Consider the following 20,389-nt stretch of genomic DNA (forward strand, 5'->3'; position numbering starts at 1 on the left):
CGGCAGCAGCAGCCTCTCGGTTTGGCAACACTTGTGCTCTCACACTCGCCTTTGCGCTTTTCCCCGCTCTTCATTTTCCAGCCTTGCTTTCTAGGGGAGATGCATTGATGTTTTGCCACGCGCTCTGGGAAGCAGCAGCCCAGCTCAGCATCTCCTCCGCTGTATTCGCTCTGGAATGTGCTCTATCTTATCATTTATTTTGGCAACAAGAACTCCCAACGTGTTTTTATTTGCGTTTCAGTGAGTCTTTTCTGTGCTTTCTGTTCTGCCTGGGGTGGTTTTTTGACTCTTGGCAACCGCTGAATTGCTACTCACACTGTATCGAAGACAAAATTAAGGTGCAAGCCCTGTTGTTTCTGAACTTCCCACCCAAATCAAAGGACAATTCTGCACTGGAGGTGCCCCAGGGGTGCGCTGGCAGCCAGCCACACGCACCAGCCGGCGGGCTGAGACCCACCCCACCCGTTTTTCTAAAAACTCTTACACGCTCATAACTCTGCCCGGGGGTATCTGAGGGACTGACGCAGTTAAACGATGCTGCGAGCTGGTCTCGTACGGAAAACCCACCCCTTTAAAGCCAGACCGACGCATTCACGTCAAACTAAACCCGTGCCCGAGCGGGCGGCGCGCACCCAGCGGCTGCAACCCCGGGACCGGCCCCGGGACGGCGGCAGCCGGGCACAGGACGCGGCCCCCCCTCGCCCCCGCGCGCCGCCGCCGCCCGCTCCCCGCGGGGCCGTGGGGACAGGACCCCCGCGCGGGGCTCGGCGACGGGGCGGGCCGGGGCGGCGGCAGGTGCGGGCGGTGGGGCCCGGCCATTGGGCGGGCGGGGCGGGGCGGGGCGCGGCCCGGGGGCGGGGCGGGGCGGGGCGGGGGGAGCCCGCGGGAGGCGGGGGGAGCCGCATTTAAGGACGGGCGCCCAGCCGAGGTGCGTTCAGCGCCGCCGCCCCTGCCGCCAGCGTTCCGCCGCCATGAAGGGAGGCACCAAGTGCATCAAGTACCTGCTCTTTGGCTTCAACTTCATTTTCTGGGTGAGGGACCCCGCCGCGGGGCTGTGCCCCTCGCTCGCCGCCTGCCCGGGGGGAGCCCGCGGGAGGGGGCAAAGTTCCGCGAGCGCAGGTCGCTTTGCAGCGTTGTTGTTTGCTTTTGCTTCTTTTTATTTATTTTTCCCCCCCTTACTTTTTGCCGCCCCCGCGCCGCCCGGGAGGAGGGGGGTGAGCACCCGGCCCGGCGCCCCCCCCTTCCCTCAGGCTGCGGGGGCTCCCCCGGGGGGGCGGCGGTACCGGGGCGGGGGCGGCCCCGGGCCGGCGCCTGTTCCCCCGCGGGGCGCGGAGCCGGCGGGCGGACGGGGGCGGCGCGCGGTTACCTGCTGCGGCGGTGAACGCGCTGAGCGCCCCGCACTCGGCGGGGCACGGCGGAGCCAGCAGCCCCTCGGCCGCCGCTCTATGGCCTGCGTCCGCTGCCCCCGGGAGCGCCGGCAGCGCCGTGTCCCGCCCGCCGCGTGTGCGGGGGCAGCGTCCTGCCGGTGCCCCGTGCGGGTTGTGCCCTTGGCGGGTAGCTGCGGCGGGGTGGCGAGCCCCTTCCTCGCCAGCCAGGTGGCCGCGACCATCGCGCGTGTGAGCCCACCCCGGCGGGGGTCCCGGCTGAGGCTGCGCCTCCCGCTGCCTGGGCAGCGTCTGCTGAAGGCAAACGCTAGGGCGGCAGGGTCCGCGGGAGCACAGCGCTGCTGCAAGGGGAAACCGTGTTCCCAGTGCCGCCTCTGGCACTGCTGCCCCTGCTTCACCGGGAAGCAGGGCTGAACCGAGGGGTTATAGCAGCCTTTTCTGGAGTACGCGGTCCAGGGACACCTGAATTCAGCATCCTCTACCTTATGGAAAAATACCCAGGGAATACATGCCTAATGTGTAGGTGTGAAGTGTGAGGTTAAAAAAAGAAAAGTTTTTTCTCTTGGCTGGCGACAACAGTGGAGAAATGCGTGTGTGACTCCTTTTTCACCCTCTGACGTGGAGAAATTAAGTCAGAGCTTGTGGAAAGAAACCACTTCTGGAGTAAGTTACAGTATTGCACGTGGGATGGCTGGAAGACGCAATGCTAACGGATAAAGTACTTGTGATCTCTCTACTCAAAAGTGGGTTGCAGCAAAGTAAGAAAACGGGTCTGGGCTGCAGTTGAGGGAGGTTGTGCAGAGGAACCTTACGCGGGCACAGGAAATCCTGTATTGCTGCCGGAGGCTCACCGGGAGGGTGAGCAGCGGGGTCCTAATCGGAGGGTTATAGCTGGTAGGAAGAAAGTCAAGCAATGCACAAGCTGAAGCCTCTGGGACAGTGAGGTGCTAAGCCGCCTGTTGAAACAGGAGGAAACAGTCGTGGTTTGCTTTGTGGGGCATTCTTTTATTTTTTGAAAGCTACAGACTTTCTACAAACTGTTCTATAGCACAAGAATGCTTGTTGGGGCAAAGGAATTGCCTCAAAGGTGCTCTTTGTGTGAGCATCGCAGGTTTGCTGTCTGGGGCCCAGGGCTGAGAATAGGGAGTGTATTTTTGTTTAGCTTGGGGGTGTTACGGTAACAAGGCTCCAAAGCTTTACTTGCACATTCTGGTGCCCGGTAAGCATGGACACAGGCTTGACTGGTTAACAGGGTGGAGGGGAGGGGGCTGTACCCTGTGTAGGCTGGCAGAGTTGCTGCCCAGAGGAGCCATGAGGACGCAGCTCTTCAGGTGGCCTTCTTGGGTCCAGCTAGGATGTGGGAAAAGGGAGAGAAGGAGTGAGAAAAAAATAATTGAAGGGATACGAATGCTGCTTCTCAGAGTATCCCAATAAGTGGCTAGAAGCACCAAGAGGCAGTGAATAAGAGTGGCTTGGGTTAGCCAGAGGTCGGTGTTTGTAGACCAGCTGGAATAGCCCTTGGCTTTCAGGGCTCACTGCATGTATCTGTGCCCTTAACAAAACTGTTGGAGTTCCAGGTATGGTGTTGGTGAACCTCATGTCCTCTATGGGGGAGTGAAGTAGCAGTACTTGGGACACAGACTGTTAGGCCTTAATGAAAAGTGTAAAAAAAAAAGTCTTGGGGCAGGAACAACCCTAATGAGAAAGAAGACTTTAGCATTTCCTATCTCATTGCAGATGTAAGAAGTCTTAAGTAATGGAAATGAGCAAGTGTTGTGCCCGAGTGCAATTCTGATCCTAAAATTAATATCACAATCAGTGACAGGCCTTGTGGCCTTGGGACACCCTCCCCATCCCCAAGAGGAGGAACAAGCCTTTGCTTGATTCTGAGTTGTCCATGGGTGTGGGGTCCTATTGCTCAAGTGCTGCCTGGGAATTGTGACAGTGATGTAGTTAGATTTAATGAACCTCCTGGAGCAGGAGGAGCTAAAATGTCCTGTGAAGCTGTGATCGTATTCACACAGTACCCCTGTCTTAAAATAAGTTGCTGCAAAAGGACAGGTGAGGAATTCAAATGGTCTGCAGCAAACCTGCAGGTATGTGTTAGGTCGCATGTGTTTGCCTTCATCAGACAAGTGAGGGCAAGAGGAAGCAGAAAAAGCTTACTTGATATAGGAGGCTATTAAAAGTAGGGAAACCAGCAAAGTTGAAGCTGTGTCCAAAGGAAGGAGATAATGTTTATAAGCACTGGCAGGTCAAATAAAAGAAAACAATAAGGCTAGCCAAAAGAAAGCTTTAGGAGTAACTTGCAAAAGGAAACCCAACTAACCTATCCCTCTTGAGACTCACTAGGACCAGGGAGCTTCCCAGGAGGTCCTTAGAGTTGTCAGTCGGTCCAGGTGTAAAAGCATGTTGAGTGATGTTCTACAAGACTTTCTCTTACTGGGAGTGCTTGGGGGCATTTTGTGCTGTAACCTGTCTTTGACTCCGAATCCCTCACATGTTTGAATTGACTCCTGTGTGAAAAGGTTGTGAAACAACAACAGCAAATGCTAATTAACAACTTTCCAGGGTCATGTAGTAGTTACTTTGGAACTATAAATGCATTGTGATTGGGTAAAACCTCCTGCTCAACCACCCACCTCTGTGCCAGGGGGCTGGAATGTGGTGAATTTGAGGCTGGTTTTTTTGTTACTCTGGGTTATGCAGAGTGACAAATGAAGTGCCTCTGGGAAGAATCTTTAAAAACAAAAAGTTTGTGTACACACGGAGGAGATGTGACATTGGAGAAGAGAGAATGGTTACTGCAAGGGGAAGCTGGGCTTCATGAAGCTGTTAAATTGAAGTCTTTGAAAGCCTGCATCTGCGAGGGAGCAAGGGCTGGCTGGTCTTAGTTCAGTTGTCCGGTGTCTCCTGGAAGTCTCAGAGCTCTTGGGGAAGCTAAGCAGCCCTGGAGTAAGGTCCTGGCAGGGGTGAAATTGCTTGCTGAGCAGAGGCAGGGCTGAGATGAAGTGGAGCTGTCTTGCAGTGGAGAGAACAAGCAGAGCTGGCATGCAGGAGCGAGCTGCGTGGTGGTTGATACAGTCCCATGTAATCTGGAGAAGGATTTGAAGTAACAGTTCAGTGCTTGAGTAGCATCCAGTACTCAGTGATGAAGATGAGTGCATGCTGACATAGCAGGCTATGTGACAGTGTGATGCTTGCGAAAGGCAGGTGTCAATGTGTGTGGGTGGCAGGAGCAGGGAGTCACGAACTAGCTGATTCAGAGGCAACTGCTGCCACAGAGCAATGAAGTCTTGGGATAAAAGGGTCTATGATGGCTTCACAAAAGCACCAGGAGGGTCCTCCGCAACAACAAAGGAGAACCAGCTTCAAAAGTGAAGGACCTCGAGAAGAAAGATGGTACCACTCCATAAATCCATGGTGTGCTGGTGTCCTGCGGTGCTGTGGGCTGCTCTGCTCTTCTGCCTACCTCAAGGAGAACATAGTGGAGCTTGGTAAGGTTTGGGAGAGGAAGAGGAGGGGGTTTCAGCTGTTGGGTACTGTGAGTGAATGAGGATTCTTCAGCCTGGAAATAGACAAAGCAAATGTGTTAGAGGTCTGTAGGATCACAACTGACCTGGTAGTAGGTAGGACCTGGCTGTATTGAAAGAGTCAGTGAGCAAGGACTGAGGGGTGTTAAGCCTGAAAATAAGTTTCAGAAGAAGATGGTATGGCTGTGGGGATGGTGGTAGTGCTTTCTCCCCAGCAGGTGTTGTGGAGTATGTGGTTTGTGGGGTACCCGGTTAACATCATGTTCAGCAGCCTTCAGTTAATTTTTCCTTCTCAGAATGTGCTGTCTGTGTCCTTGCTCAACATGTAAACTGGGAGGCTAATCCTGGGAAATGCAAGTGTCTGCCCTGTTCTGATGACCCTTCCTGAGAAGCCCCCTTGTAGGATGCTGTGCTAGGTGATAACTGGTCTGATGGCTTTTCTCCAGTTGGTAAGGCCAGGCATATATGTTGCTAGCATGATGTTCTCTGAAACTTTTGGGATTCCAGACCTTTGGTTAAAATGAGCTTGTGGCCTGAAGGGAAGGTAGGGGTGTGGGGACACTCTGAAGTCTGGTAACCACTGGATTTGTACAGAATGCTTTTTGCTGTTGTGTTTGAATTGATCTGTAAGGTGATGCAATCGCCTCTCAGAGGTATGGGAATGGGGGGTGGCTGTGTTTTCCCTTTGGTTCAAGTATTGCTGCAGACACCAGGCTCCTTGCAGCTGTTGGGCTGGTGTACTCCCACCTGGATTTGCACACAGCTCTTGTGTCTCAGCATCACTGGTGCTGGCCCGGTCATCTTTGGGTCTGGTCTGTAATGAAAGCTGTACCAGGTCTTTGGAAGTTTGGGGTTTGATTTGGGGTGGGGGATGGAAGTGTTGAGGTTGATACAGAGCTAATATATTTTTTCCACCAGGCTGGCTTGAGCTTGGCAAGAAGTCAGTGGAAACATCACATTATGTGGATATGGATTGGTCTTACCAAAGCTGGTTTTGAACAACCTTAGTGCGAGCACATGCTTGAGTTGTGTAATGAGTGACTACCTGTAGCTTAGCTCCCTTGACTCCTGGGGTTTGCTTAGGCTTGTTGGCCCTGGTGACAGAATCTTTCCCTAAGAACTGTGGGCTCCTCCAAGCAGCTCAGTGCGCGTTGTGCAAGTGCCTGGCATGGCCGCACATAGAGCATGTGCCTGCCTGTTCTCCCACTGGCTTTCTGCTACCGAAGAAAAGCAAGGGCTTTTTTGCATCTTTAAACTTAAATGCTGGGGTTTTCCCTTGTATGTTTTGTGGAATACAAAGACATTTACTAACACTTATAACTTATTATAGGCAATACAGTCAGAGTTCACATTGAGTCTTTGAGCAATTTTCTTGTTCCTCTACAAGGCAACAGTCTCCTGGCTTTTTAGAGCGTTTTATGTTATATAAACTAACCAGTCCATGGGAGTGCCTGCTGAAGTGCCGTTAGCACGATCAGGCCTGGAGGGCTCTTCTTTCTGTAACTTGAAGGTACCTGTGACTCCATTCAGAACCATAATGTCATCTGCTTGTGCTGCACCAGGGGCAGCTGGTAGCAGTTCAGTGCTCAGACTTCTGGAGAGGGTCTTCCTGGCTGAAATGGAAAAGAGGACTTGCAGGATGGTCAGGGAAATATGCACACATACAAAAGGAACATAAATAAGTTGCTTTTGCTTTCTGTAATCAACTGATCTGGTCGCTGACTGCAGCAAATGAATCAAAATGCTGTTTAGGCTCAGTTCAATCTATTTTACCTCTATCAAGTGCTGTGAAGTCAAGAATGGAGTTGGAGGGCATTGCCTTGAAAAGTCTGATGTGAAGCTACTTGTACTTAGTTTTAGCAGTCCTACCTCCTATTTGCGATTTAAATTGCAAATATAGTAGACTGGCTTCTGAATAGGAACTTGTATGAAATGGGCACTGATCTTGGCAATGATTCAGGAATTCTGTAATGCTGTTCCTCCTGTACTAGAGCACCATTTTATTGCAATAAATTCTGTGACATTAACTTAGTCCACAACATTCTTGAAACTAACCTAAGCAGAAAGAAAATACTTCCTTTCCAATCTACTTTTTTTTTTCCAGAGGAGTTTGGAAATAGTTGTAGTTTCTTATATAACTGCTGGCACTCATTGCACATCTGTTAAGAAAGCTTTTTTCCCAGAAGTTTGAAAACCTGTGCTTGTGTGGATAACACTTAATGCTGTAATTAAGGATTTAGAGTGATGTTGAGCCTCATCTCTATGTACTTTATGGGGTTTTATTTATAGAGTACCAGCAAGTAACAGGACAGAAACAGTTCATTACTGCTCCTGGTGTTCCCAGTTTCTTTGCCTGGGTGTTTCACAACATTATGTGTTTTGTCCTGGCTTTGTTAATGTGCTGTCTTGCACAATGAGGGAAGAGTTAGCTGTCTGTCTCATGCAGAGGAAGCTCAAAGTCAGATTTCTAGCTGAAGTGTCACACACTGCCATATCGTGGGATACGCTAACAAAAAATGGGAGTTTCTAGTTTGAAAAGCTCAAGCTTTTAATGTGTATTACACCAGTATCATTAAATCAAATGATTCCCTGTGCAAGCTTTCTGCTAGGAGACCATGTCTGTGAAACCTAGATGTTAAAAGGAGGTTGGGGGGGGGCAGAATGGAGTGGAAATTGCTTGATAGCGTGCCTCAGCACTTGGTGCTCCAAGTTCATGCTGAAGTTAGCTAAGTATGGTGGAGGGAGGAAGGCAGAGCGGTCTGGCTTCTGCCTCCATGGAGATGGGTCGTGGCATGGTAAAAGAAAGCAGGGTGTCAAAGATAAATACTGTGGTACATGCTTAATATGGGCACATGCTTAATATGCCTAGTGGCGAGACCATGTGGTTTGCAAGGGGGAAACCAGGGAAATGGAAAGGGCTGACTGTAGAAGGCACTTGTCAGCATGTAGGGCTGGGTGGGCCGGAGGGAAGTCCTGCACAGAGGCTCACTAGAGAAGGTGCAGGGCTGTGAAGGAAGGCAGACCAAAAAAGCTGGTTTTGTTTGCTGCAACAGGCCGAAAGATGCATGTGGGAATAAAGCCTTTGAAGCAATGGGGGTATATTTGCATGTGATGCAAAAAAAATCAGAAAACCACTTAAGGAACCTCCACAGGACTAGAGAGGAATGATGAGGTATTTTTATCTTTAAGCATATGTCTGTTGCACTGTAGAATGGAGATAAGTCTAAGAGAAATGAGCTGGGAGTTGTAAGATGCTTAGTGGCTAGGGGAAACACAAGGAAGCCTTGTTAGGATGTCAGTAGCATACTTGTGCCAGGACATGCTGTTACTGGAGAGTGGCTGCCACAAACTTTTCCAGTACAGTGAGTGAGTAGTACCCCTTTAACTTCACATTTTGGTCAGATTGCTTAAAAAAAACCCCAACTTTCTGAGTTCCCTTTCCTATACTTGTTACTACAGAAACATAGTACTTACAGAACTGCTGCTCTTAGTTTTGTATGCTCATGAAACATGTAAGTTTTTGCACACAAAGTGAGTAACTTCAGGAAAACAGATGCTTTTTTTTCTTATTCTGTTAAATTTCTTTTTCAGCACAGGATAGAGCTTGGAAATATCCTGTATTACTCAACTCCTATGACAAAACAGGTCTGTTGGGTTGGGAAAAGACATGGATTAAAAACCCAACAACCAGCTCATCGGGGGAGCTGCTTCCATGCAGCCTAGGTGGGGGGGGCTGCCTTGCACCCCTTTGCCAGGGAGGAAAAACACAGCTACCAAAACAACAAACACAGTTGTCCAAACCCACTGGCATAGTGTGCATGAGCAGAGCCGGCCCTGCAGCAGCCTCTGGCAATTGCCAGGTTGGTCTGAGACGCTGCCAAGTGCTGTGGGTGCCCATGGGGCTGTGCTTGCCTCTCCCACCAAGGCTGGTGGTGGTGCCCTTGTCTCTTCTTGTTTTGATGAAGACTTTAAGCTTCAAATGACTTTCTTGCTTTCTGCTTTAAAACTGACTTTTTTTAGTTCACTGTGGGTAGGAAGAACACAAACTGAGAACACAAGTCTGCTTTCCTTAAACTGAGACAAAAAGTCACTTTTTCTTGCAAGAATGACCTGTGTGTTTTTTCTAGTCCACCATGGAGAGAATTATCACTTTATTTAATCCTTCCTTTTTTTAGTGTTGTGGAGCAGTTCACTGGCATAAAGTATTATTACTGTTCTGTGATCCCATAAGTTTTTTGCTTCCTTATGATCATATTTGTTCACAAGATGACTGTTTCCCAAGGAGAAAACATACCACTTAACCCTTCCCCACTGCTACCCAAAGTTTGTGTTTTGAGAGGAGCCATGTTAAGTATGTCAGCTCTCCCTGATGTTAACCAGTCAGTTTCTGAAGAGATCATTAACTGAGCCTTCTGCTGTGCTTGGGCTTGTAAGATTACCTACACAGTTGTAGTATGGCTTAGTTTCCTCACACTTTGGGTACTCTGGCCTTACAGGTCTGTTTGGGGGATCAGCTCTGGGGTTTGGTTTTACAGCCCCTGTTCCATTTGCCCCAGAGCTCGCAAGCGCTGGGCCTTGTCAAACAACAAACATGGGTAGGTGCAGGCAGCTGGGTGTGCTCTGGCTTCTGGCTTTGCAATTCAGGAGTTCCTAGCAAAACAAGCGGAGGCTGTAGGTTTCTTCTCCTAATGCTACAGATCTGGATGCCTATAAAAGCTGAAGACTGTTTGACCCAGGAAAGCGAGCATCAGAGTAGTATTAAATACCGAGTGACCTAACTGGAGGCTAGAAACAGTCTTTTCCATCGCCAAGCCTGTCTGGTTTTTGAACGGAGGTACTGAAGTGAGATGAGATTGTGAAGTCTGTGAGTGATGCTCTAGCTGTGAGTGGGGACAGAGCAGCGACCCTTCTCTGCCAGCCCACCTGCTGCACCTCTCCCTTCCCCTGCGGTGCTGCGGCACAGCGCATTGACATGATACTCTCGTGGCATGCAGTGTGCTACCAAGGTTGTTCTGCATAACTTAAAATTATTTTGCCAGCATAGCCCTAACAAGGAAGGTGGCAGGTATGCGCAGGCTTTCTCCCTGCACTTTGTGAGTAAGCCTGTGCGCCCATGACACCAACAAAGTGCCTTTTGCGTAGGTCTGGAAGCCTGCATTTGGGTTTGGCTCTTTGCATTGTGTATCGCTTCATCTCTTTTCCTGGCTAAAACCCTGCAGCTCCTCATTGAGGCAGGCTTGGGAGTCAGGTGCCTGCCATACAAGAAATGCCGGTTTTCCTGGAGCAGCTGGCCTCTTGCTTTTTGGTTTTTTCCACTGATACCTGAGCCCTTTCACACTTCAGTTGGAATGCTTCCTGCTGAGAAGCTACCAGGGGTGTACCTGCCCTTAAACCCTTACTTGACTCCATCCTCCTAGTCTTGTGTGAACCTTCAAAGCTCGCCCAACTTTCCTGGGAAGAGCAAGCCAAAGAGGTCACAGGAGACAGCCATGGGCAGCAAAACTGCACCTGCCTTTGCATGTAAACACTCCTATAGCTGGGAGAAAGGGCTCTCCGGCTCCCCATGGGGAGAGCATGAGGCTGAGGAGTTGGGCTCTGTCTGGAAGGAGTGTACCCACGGATGCTCTCTGTGGGAATGCCTTCCAAATTCCCACTGAAAATTGACATAAACACTTCAGTTTCTTGGAGGTGAATCAAGAATGTCATTCCCTTCTTCTAGAAGGAACTTCTTATCAGAAATAAGGCTTTGGGATTTTTCTCTTCATGCAGGGCTTTGGTTAGGTGAAGCATGGACTTTAAGCTTATTGCTCACTCTGAAGTTTAAATTTTTAATGTCTGCTGCAGTGTGTGTTATTTCTGTCCTCACCTCACTTTTGTAGATCTTTTTTGGTGGTTAAATGGTCTTCAAAGGAGAGAAGGAAGAACTGAGAAGCACACTCTCCAGCTTTCTAGTTTGTCTTTGGGGTCAACTTACATGCAAAAAAAGTTTTATTCCCCTTTAAAAGTGGGTGGGCTCTGTCCGTTCACAGCAAACAGCTAGTGTTTGCCTTACCAGAGTGCAGTTCCCTCTTTCTTGCTGTTTCTCCAATGCCTTCTGCCAGATGTATAAATTAGCTTCTGGATGAAACATGCAATTCGCAACAAGCACAGGCACCAATGTTAAGAGGAACCTGGAGGCACAGTCAGAGAATGGTAATAAAATAAAACTAAATATCATCTAAAATTTGATTGTGGTGTTCCAGATCAACACACAGTGATGTTGCTATTTCAACAGCCTGCATTTTCCTCTTCCTGTCAGTGCAGTAGCTTATTGGATTGGTTTTATCCTGTTTTGCCAGAAAGAATACTCTTTCTAAACTCTTTACTGTAGTACTGAACTCCTGGCAGTCTGTTTAAAATGCTGAAATGTTTAGCTGGCCTTAAAGGCACTTTCTTGTGGTACACGTGTCCTTCAGTGTGAAGATTTAAGATCACTAAGCCATGTGGTGTCACTGCAGTCACCCAGAATAAAACAGTGAGTGGGGAGGGGTCACTGGAAATACTGACATTTAGCACTTCGGTAAACCTTGGGTATTTTCAGTGAAGAAAAATGGCATTGTTCTTGTGTGGCATTGTAGTTTTAATATGTAAACACATCTGTCAGTGAGGTGCCTCACGTCAGGACCCAAGTTTGTTCTTGGGTTTGGTATCCCCATCCTCTTACGCTGGTTCTTTGTCACAAGCTCTTTGAGCTGTATCCTGTTTACTTCTGATGTTGTTACTAATGCAGGGGTGAATGCATTAACTGACATTATTTAACAAGCCTTATTTGTTCTTACAGCTTGCAGGGACAGCAGTTCTTGCAATTGGACTATGGCTTCGATTTGATTCGCAGACCAAAAACATCTTTGAACTGGAATCCAACAACACAACATTTTACACTGGTAAGCTGGGAGATGGCTTTGGGTGATAGATCTTACTTTTGCACCCCGATTTCCAGAATGCTTAGAAACCTTCATCTTTCTCAAAGGCTAAAGACAAAACAATCCTAAACAGCCCTGATGGGGCAGAGAGCAGTTCCCCTTGGCTGGTGCGTGGGGCAATCTCTGAGCTCTCGTGCAGAAAGCAGCAGCAGCCTTATGCTAGAGGTTTCTTGGTTCTTCGTGCTGTATATCACTATCTTACCCCCCCCCAGCTTAAGCCCTGCAGTTGCTCTTTGTGTGCTGCTGGTAACAGTTTTGTAACCCCCCAGGGGCTCCTGGTAGACGTGGAGGGTGCTTCTTCATGATCCTTCTCAGTGTGGGTCCTTAAAGTTTTGCTCTAAACTAGGTAGTTGCAGATTACACTAGTGTGTTTTTTTTACTCCAAAGTAACCAACCTAAGCTACCCAAAACCATAACTCTGTTCTCTCATCACTCAGAGCGTATGTACTATTGTCTAACTCTTGCAGCCCTGTGTATGCAAACCTACACTGAACTAATGGAAAGGATGCACAAATACAGTGGTTTAAATGAGCAACCTAGATCAAGGTAGTCTTAGGCCAGGTGGAAGTTATTCTTTGATGTATTGTCTTGCAAGATAATGAATTAGGGGATAGACATGCAGGTTTTCAGTTTGTTATTCTGATGTTGTAGGAGTCTGTAACTGGATAGGATTTTATCCCAACTGTAAGATTTTGATCTCTACAGTCACTTCAGGGTTGGGCAGAGGAACACCAGCTTCTTTGGTGGTTGTCACATGGATGCACTCAAACCTTTTTTGAAACCAAGTAGCTGAGTTGAAGACCTCTTAATGCAGAAGAAAGCAAATTCAAATATGTACCTTTCTAACATATGTCTGTCTGATTTGGATGATCCTTGTGCATATGTATTTCACATCCCTGTAGCATCTGGATTTGCAGTGTCCCACATGGCATTACTTGTTGGCCTTTCTCTTGCCGAGAAAATTGGCTCCTGTGGTGAGCTGCTCAACCTGTTACAGAGACACTTAGAGTCTTTACTGACCCAAAGTGGTGTCTGAAGGGTCAGTAAAGACTCTGTAAGGGAGGTACACCTCATGCTGCAGCCTTATAGTACCAAGGTAGTCTGTGCCTACAAGGAGTACTGTTAAGAATGATGAGTTAAGCCTGTTAGAGGCTTAGTTGGGAGTATTGAAATGCTTTGTGCAACTTCGTGAAGAAGCCACAGGTGTGCAGACAGCTTATCTGTGAGAGGCCTTGTATTTCTCCCTTGATAATGCTGGCATGGTAGCAAACTGGGTTCTTGCAGCTGCCAGTAAGATTTCCAGATGCTTTTAACTGGACTCTGGAAAAGGAACAGAAATCTAAACTTAGCCTTTGAGTTGAATATTTAACAAGTCTTACGTTGGGTAGTCTGAAACAACTCTTTCACCTCCTGAAACATAAAAGTTTTATGATGTGATATTTCAGCTACTGGCAGGATGCAGCCAGTGTAGCCTACTTGAAATTTCTGTAGGTTAAACTGAGTTCTAAAAAAGTTTAGTAGGAATTACTGCTAACATATTTTCTGGGAGTAGTTACTGACTGCAGCTTCCAATAGGAAATGGAAAGATTCTGTCGATTGGCACAGAGTAACAAAGCAAGTTACTTCAAAAGCTTCCTATGCTACTGAGATGAGAGGTTCGGGGGGACTCCTGCGAAATGGAAAGTTAAAGCTGGGGTAAAATCGGTGCCAGAATTTCATGCTGATAAGTAATGTCAGGCTTAGTCATCTGCATATGCTTAATCAAGTAGATGTTTATTCTGGCAGCTAATATGACTGGTTTGTATCTAGAAAATCTCATTTGCAAATGCTTGGGTGTGGCTTTCTTTAAATAGTATCGACTGGGTTTTGGAAGGCCAGCATTCCATAGCGATAGAAATGTCATACTAATTTTATGTGCTTTGTGCTGATTCTTTGTGTTTCATCACCCCAGTAATACTTTCCTGCCATCCTATGGGAGTTGCTTTGCTTGTTACCCCTTGCTGTGCTCACCAGCTAGCAGCTGTAATGCTTAAGCTGGCAGTTCCCAAGCTTGGGGGAGGATGGGGCATAAATGGAGTCTTTTAGCTCAGAAGCATTTGCCCTTTATGCTCCCAACACACTTGCTACCTAATTTCTGGGCAGAATGGTCTACAGGCTGAGCCACTTGATGCTGTTGTTGAAGTACCTGCTTTCACAGAAGCAGAAAATGCCAAATTTCTTAGTTAGAAGGGCTGTCAAGTTAAGACAGCTGAAGTATAGACTTGTATTACCATGACTGGTAGAACAATTTGGTGTTTCCTGATGGAAAAGCAGGGTAGGAAAGCATTTAAAGCCTTATGGCAGTGATTATAATGCCTTTTAATAACCAATCTCCTAGAGGTAGCATGCCTCAAGAACTCTTGGATGTTGATACATCACTAGTTCCAGCTGTCTCTAACTGCAGCACACTTCATCTGAAGATAAGTTGACACCTCTGGCTCTGAGCCAGTTTTAAAGTATGTCTTGCAGTTTGTCTTAGATGGCTTTATCTTGCCCATTTTCTAAAACTTGTGAAACTGCAGTAGTGGTGCACATTAATTGTTAACAAGTTGAATTTTTTATTTATCAATGCATTTCACTACAAGTTTTGAAGTTGTTTGCTTTGAAAATTAAGCACAGCCACCTTCTTGCTTGGAACAGTAAAGAAACAATAAATCTTGGCAAAAGCTACAAATGCTGTTTGTGGAGCAACTGATTTTTATACCTTGCTGCTGAGGTCAACTAGCCTGTGTACATGTCTTTCTCCTCCCTAGGAGTTTACATCCTTATTGGAGCTGGTGCACTTATGATGCTGGTTGGTTTCTTGGGATGCTGTGGTGCATTGCAGGAATCTCAATGTATGCTTGGCCTGGTAAGTGTTCAGAGTGGTGTTTAAATTATTAGCAGCACAATGAGAAAGGAAGGAAAACATCGCTGTTCAGTTAAAGGGCAGTAGATACTGATTGTTCTAACTCCAACATTTAAATTTATGGTTACCCATGCAGTGCCAAAACACTAAATAAATAGCTCACACTTCTGGCCCTAAATCAAAATGTCCATGTTGTATTTGAATATAAGAGGACTTCAGGAGTTAGTGACTTATTCAGACATTTGAGTATCAAGCTTAGGAGTATGTGTGAGCACAGAACTAAATGTAGATAAGAGTGGTGCTGTTTAATAAACAGTTTGTCCTGAGCTGTCAAAGCTGTGCAATCTTTCATGTTTGAGACCAGAACTGTTAGTTGATCCTCGAAACAACAAGCCTCTACTGTTCATAAGAACAGGATGAGCTAGTCTAGTTGAAAACTGCTTTGCAAGCCAATTATTGGAGAGCAACCTCATTGTTTTCAGACTGGAGGGACCAGTAGAGCTTACTGGGTTCATGCACATCTGTACACTTGTGGAACTACTCATCCAAATAACCAGAAGACTTAGTTAATAAAAGACTACTACTGTAGCTGGTGAAAGAACAATTCTCCTTCTGTGTCATGGAAGTACATTTCATACACATGTTGTGAAATGATGCCTCTAGCCCTTTGCTGTTAACTCTGAGCATCTCTTTAAAAGTGCCTTTAAATGGTGTGGTGTTCTGGACCTGGAAGTCAATTAAACATAGAGATGACACTTTTTTATTTATATTATGGAATACACAACAAAGAAGTGACTATTAGCTCTCTGGGAGTTGGTGGCAACTAGGTATTAAGTAATGACTCCTAAAGCAATAAGAGAGACAAATCGGAGAAAAGAATTGGTGTCAGCTATTGTGACGTGTCTGACCTGGGCAACTTCAAGGTCTGAGTTAAGAGATGATTGGTTTTAATTAACAGTGATCAAAAAGGAAGACTTCTGCTTGGAAAACACTGCTAGGCTTTCTGACGCTCCTGGGAAGAACTGCTGACCCAGTGCAGTGTGCCCTCTTTCCTGGCCTTAACAGTGGTTCAGACCTCCAACTGGAACCTGGCTGAATGATGGTTCCCACAAGGCTGGATGCTGGGGATTGGACAAGCTTGCAGTATATATGTGATTGTGTTTTGTGATGATGTGGTTTTAATGATGTGCTGTCTCTTCTAGTTCTTCCTCTTCCTTTTCGTGATTTTTGCCCTTGAAATTGCTGCTGCAATCTGGGGATTTGCAAATAAAGAAAAGGTAGGTTGCTCTGAAATGTTGGTGGGGTAGTGGGATGCTGGAGCAGGTTGCCCAGAAGTTGTGGATGCTCTGTCATTGGAGGTGTTCAAGGTCAGGTTGGATGGCTTTGAGCAACCTGATCTAGTAGGAGGTGTCCCTGCCCATGGTCAGCTACTGGCCGAATGTTTCTGTATCCAAAACATGACTGATTTGGACTGTCCCCTCACAAGCAGTCCAGGTTCTGTCTTGTGTCAAAATAAGATGCTTGGTGACCAGGGTTGCTTTTCTACCTGTATGATACAACTGGGGAATATAGCAACTTCTGGGGTACAGAAGTTAATAGGGAGTATTTGTATGTAACCAGCGGGCAAAGACTTGACTCTGGCACTCCTCCTAGAAACTCAGAGCTTTGGAAGAGAAACAATCTTATCCGTTAGGTGTGGCTTTTAAGGTGAGTGTACCAGTTACGCTCACCTGTCCAGGTGATAAATACTGTCCGCCCTCTGTTTCTACATGTCAAAAAGATGGGTTCTGTAAGCTGCAGAATTTCTGATGACTGACTTACTCAAAACAAGTTTTCCATAATTATTAAGGTAGGATAATAATACAGGACTCTTTGCTATCCTGTAGGTTATTGAAGAGTTAAAGGACTTCTACATGGAAACATATCAAAAGCGATCTGAAGCAGTGTCCAGAGAGACCCTGAAAGCATTTCAGTTAGCTGTAAGTACACAGTCCTATTGAAACTAGGTAATAATGCAGCTTGTTAACACTGTTCTCCATGTCTAGTACCTCACTAACTAGAAGAAACCAAAGGAGTATTAAGAACAAACTGCAAAGAATATTTTTTTTGTACAGTATCAGTGAATTCAGTATACTTTTTTGTTTCTCTGAACCTTTGAAATGCGTGGAACTGTGTTTTCCTAAACAAACAAGCTGGGAAGCTCTAGCTCTGTGGTATTGATCTAGAGGCACCATAGTGTCCATACCTGCGCATCTATGAGTTCATCCTCATGTCTGTAAGGAGTGTAAGCTGTCACCAAAGTTCATGTGTGTATACTGAATGAGATCTAGCTCTTCCTTTCAGAATCTTGTCCTTTAACGCAATAAAGACTTTCTCGCATTAGATTTATAGCAGTCACATTGGCAGGGCTTCTAAGCAGATTTGCACAAGGTCTGTAATAAAACCTAATGTAATCTATTTCTCCTTTTTACCAAATATAGAGCAAAAATATGAAGTATTTAACCTGTTCCTCTTTTTCCTGTTTTCTTTTGTAGCTAGACTGCTGTGGTATTACAGGAGCTCTTGAGCAGCAGTTCATGGACACCTGTCCAAAGAAGCCCGTGGTTGAGTCGCTTACAGTAATGGTAAAGCATGACTTAATTCATCAACAGCTCTGCCCAATGAGTAGAATGAGAAACATGTCTGAGTAAACCCTTCCAGTCCATGGGAAATTGCTACATCATGCTTGCTTAGCAACAGATTGCTATAATCAGTCTGGTTTTGGAAAACGAATGTACTGTTACAGTGGAAAGAACAAGCAGGGTCAGCAGGAAATCTGAACTTGCACAGGAAACACGCAGTCTGTGTGTCACTAGAACCACTGGCATGATGGACAGCATAAGACCAGAAGTCCCCCCAAAAAATATACTAGAGAGCTCTTCTCCTCACTGCAGCTACTGCCGGAGCACCTTCCTAGTGCTGCACAGGAGCTGTTGCCTCCTCTCTTGGTTAGGAAGAAGTAGAGCATGGAGTGGGAGCAGGTCTGAGGTTTTGGTGAGGAAAAGGAGAGGGGTGCAGTGCGCTGGTGGCCTGTTTGGGCGAGTATGGCACTGAAGTCAACTGTCTCGGATTCCCCTGTTGAAATACTGCTGCAAAGGTACCTATATGCCACAGATACAGGAGAGACATCTTGTATAATTCTTAACTACCCCTTTTCCTCTTTTTACAACTGTCTTGTGCTCTTGCTTCATACTCCAAGACAGCCTGTATGAGCCTCCCATAGAAAATAAGGTTCTTGCAATGCAGGAATTCAGTTAATGACTTGGTGGTCTTGTTGCATGTGCTCTTCCTTTCACTACACCTGATCTTGTGTGTTCAAATATCTGACCACATGAGACATTTCAATCTCTATTTAGACTGTATCTTTAGTCCTGTCCATACAGTCTGAGTTAGACTATATGGGAGTAGCTGAGACAGTGTGCAGGTTTTATTGTTTGTTTTTATTCTGCTTGGTGTGTTTTAGCTTCATCTGTTGACTTCATCTTTTGATGTGTTTATGGCCTAGTCCCAACTAGAAAAGCAGTAGATAGACTACAGGATTAAAGGGATGTAATGGTGTGGCCAATGCGTGCCTTTAAGCAGTGGTGCTGTATTGATACTCTGATGTAACTGATTAATTCTTGCCAGTATATTCCTTTAATCCTTGATGCAGCCTTTCCTACTAGATAAGGAACAACTAAAGAAAAATGTTTTCAGCGGTTCACTAGTCTGCTGCTGGAATAAGAAGGACAGGATTTGGAATGTGACTTTGACCAGCTATCAGGCTCTCGCAGACTTAAACATCTGTAAAAGTTCAGTGTTGTTCTTGGCTACTGTGCATCTTTGCTGGGGAAAGGATTGTCCTTTTTTTATTACAATGATAATGCATTGTCTTGGATGCTTCAAACTGGCACCTCTGAATCTACCCACGTATGCATGCAGCTCAAGAAATCCTGCCATTCCCACGTACTGTGTGTTTGTAAGGTGTCTGCAAATATACAGTAGCAATTGGAAATGCAAAGAGTGGCTTCAGATCCGTTTTGAGAAGGGATGAGCAATACAGCAGCCTAAATGCTGACAGCCATTAGTAACAAGCAAAGTCTGATGCAACTGCTGTTGGTTCTGACCAACTGTAGGTGTTGAGAGGGGAATCCTGCTATAGCCATGACACAGTTAAGAGGTGTAAGTACTTGAGTAATTTAAACTTCTCCATCAGCTTTTTGTTAGGACACTCCTGGCTGTCTCTGAAGATGTGAAAATAAAGGCCAGTTCAGAGCAGCTTTCAGAAGATGAGTCTTCATCTCTAGTGCAAGCAGGCTTGGTCCAAAGCATAGCATGAATTGGCAGACCTGAGCTTAAACAAGAGAGCAGAAACAGACCTTTTGTACCTATGAAACACTAATGAAGAGTCTTGTTTCTTTCAGTCGTGCCCTGCTGCCATCGATGATGTCTTCAATTCAAAACTGAATGTGATTGGAGCAGTTGGCCTTGGCATTGCTGTAATAATGGTGAGTTTCCAGGGGTAGCCACACAGCTGAAGGGTGCTTACAGCAGAAGTATGTCGAACAGGACCTGGCATCGCACTCTACGAGCCCGTTCCACTAGTGGCAAGCTGTGGCAGGATCAGGGTGTGTGCTGCAGAGCCCTGAGGCGGTGTAGAGGTGGGGTGTCTTGGACCTCCCAGCTCCTTCTGTGGATTAGGATCTGCCTCCTTGTAGCTTTAGCAGGGGCGAAGTTGTATCAGTAGGGTGTGCGCATACAGGGCAAAGATGTATTGGTCGTGTTGCTAGCCCGCTTCGTAATCCTAATACCTCTTGGTGATCCTTGCTTTTGTTTGCTTCTAACAATTGAAGACTCTTCTGGAGAACTGAAATAACAGTGCTAGTACTTTGCACTCTTGTTTGATTTCTATGGAGGAAAGTATGACATGGATGCAAATAATATTGGGATGATCAAAGATTTCTTGCAAGATATGGCAGGAGTTTATAGCTGTTGAAGTATTGGGTGTGAAGGGGATTCATGAGAATGGACTGAAATTTGGGAGTGGAGGTGCAGGGATATGAATTGCAGAATAAAGTTAATAGGGCTGGGCTGGGAGGTGCAGCTGTATTTGTCCCCATGTTGATAGAGGAATGTGCTTTTGTCCCTGACTTCTAATGAATTTGCTTTCTTTTTACAGATTTTCGGCATGATATTCAGTATGGTTCTCTGCTGTGCTATCCGCAAAAACAGAGAAATGGTCTAACAGCTAAAAACCCAAGACTGCTGCACTATAAAATCTTTGTCATTAACTTCAGCGTTCTGAAAGCATTTCTAAAGTTATATATTTGTTACCTTTTTAATGCTTTATTTGGTACTGATGTAGGTTTGCTTTTTGTTATAGGTTAAAATGAGAAAGGTATATCTGACTCAAGACAAATATTGTACATAAAATATCTGACTTTCTTGAAACTTACATAATTTGGATGTAATTTATGTTGGAGACAATTTGATACTTAATAAAGAGTAAGATATATGTTTGTGGGGGAGAGGAGATCTTACTATGCTTATTAATCGTACTGTTTGATGCATAGCATGGTGTTGAACTTGCATAACAATGTTAAG

The 20,389-nt window shown here is 46.2% G+C and overlaps 1 protein-coding gene across 1 annotated transcript; it reads left to right on the forward strand.

Annotated features, from left to right (window-relative positions):
* The first annotated feature begins 879 nt into the window (after positions 1-879).
* On the forward strand, positions 880-20,300 carry CD9 (CD9 molecule). Its single transcript, XM_005446064.4, has 8 exons — positions 880-1,031; positions 11,739-11,841; positions 14,673-14,770; positions 15,970-16,044; positions 16,654-16,746; positions 17,302-17,391; positions 19,210-19,293; positions 19,965-20,300. Exons 1-8 carry the CDS (start codon positions 972-974, stop codon positions 20,028-20,030), a joined length of 669 nt encoding a protein of 222 aa, XP_005446121.1. The 5' UTR covers positions 880-971; the 3' UTR covers positions 20,031-20,300.
* Positions 20,301-20,389: the final 89 nt, after the last annotated feature.

Source organism: Falco cherrug, chromosome 5 (genome assembly GCF_023634085.1).
Source record: "Falco cherrug isolate bFalChe1 chromosome 5, bFalChe1.pri, whole genome shotgun sequence".
NCBI lineage: Eukaryota > Metazoa > Chordata > Aves > Falconiformes > Falconidae > Falco > Falco cherrug.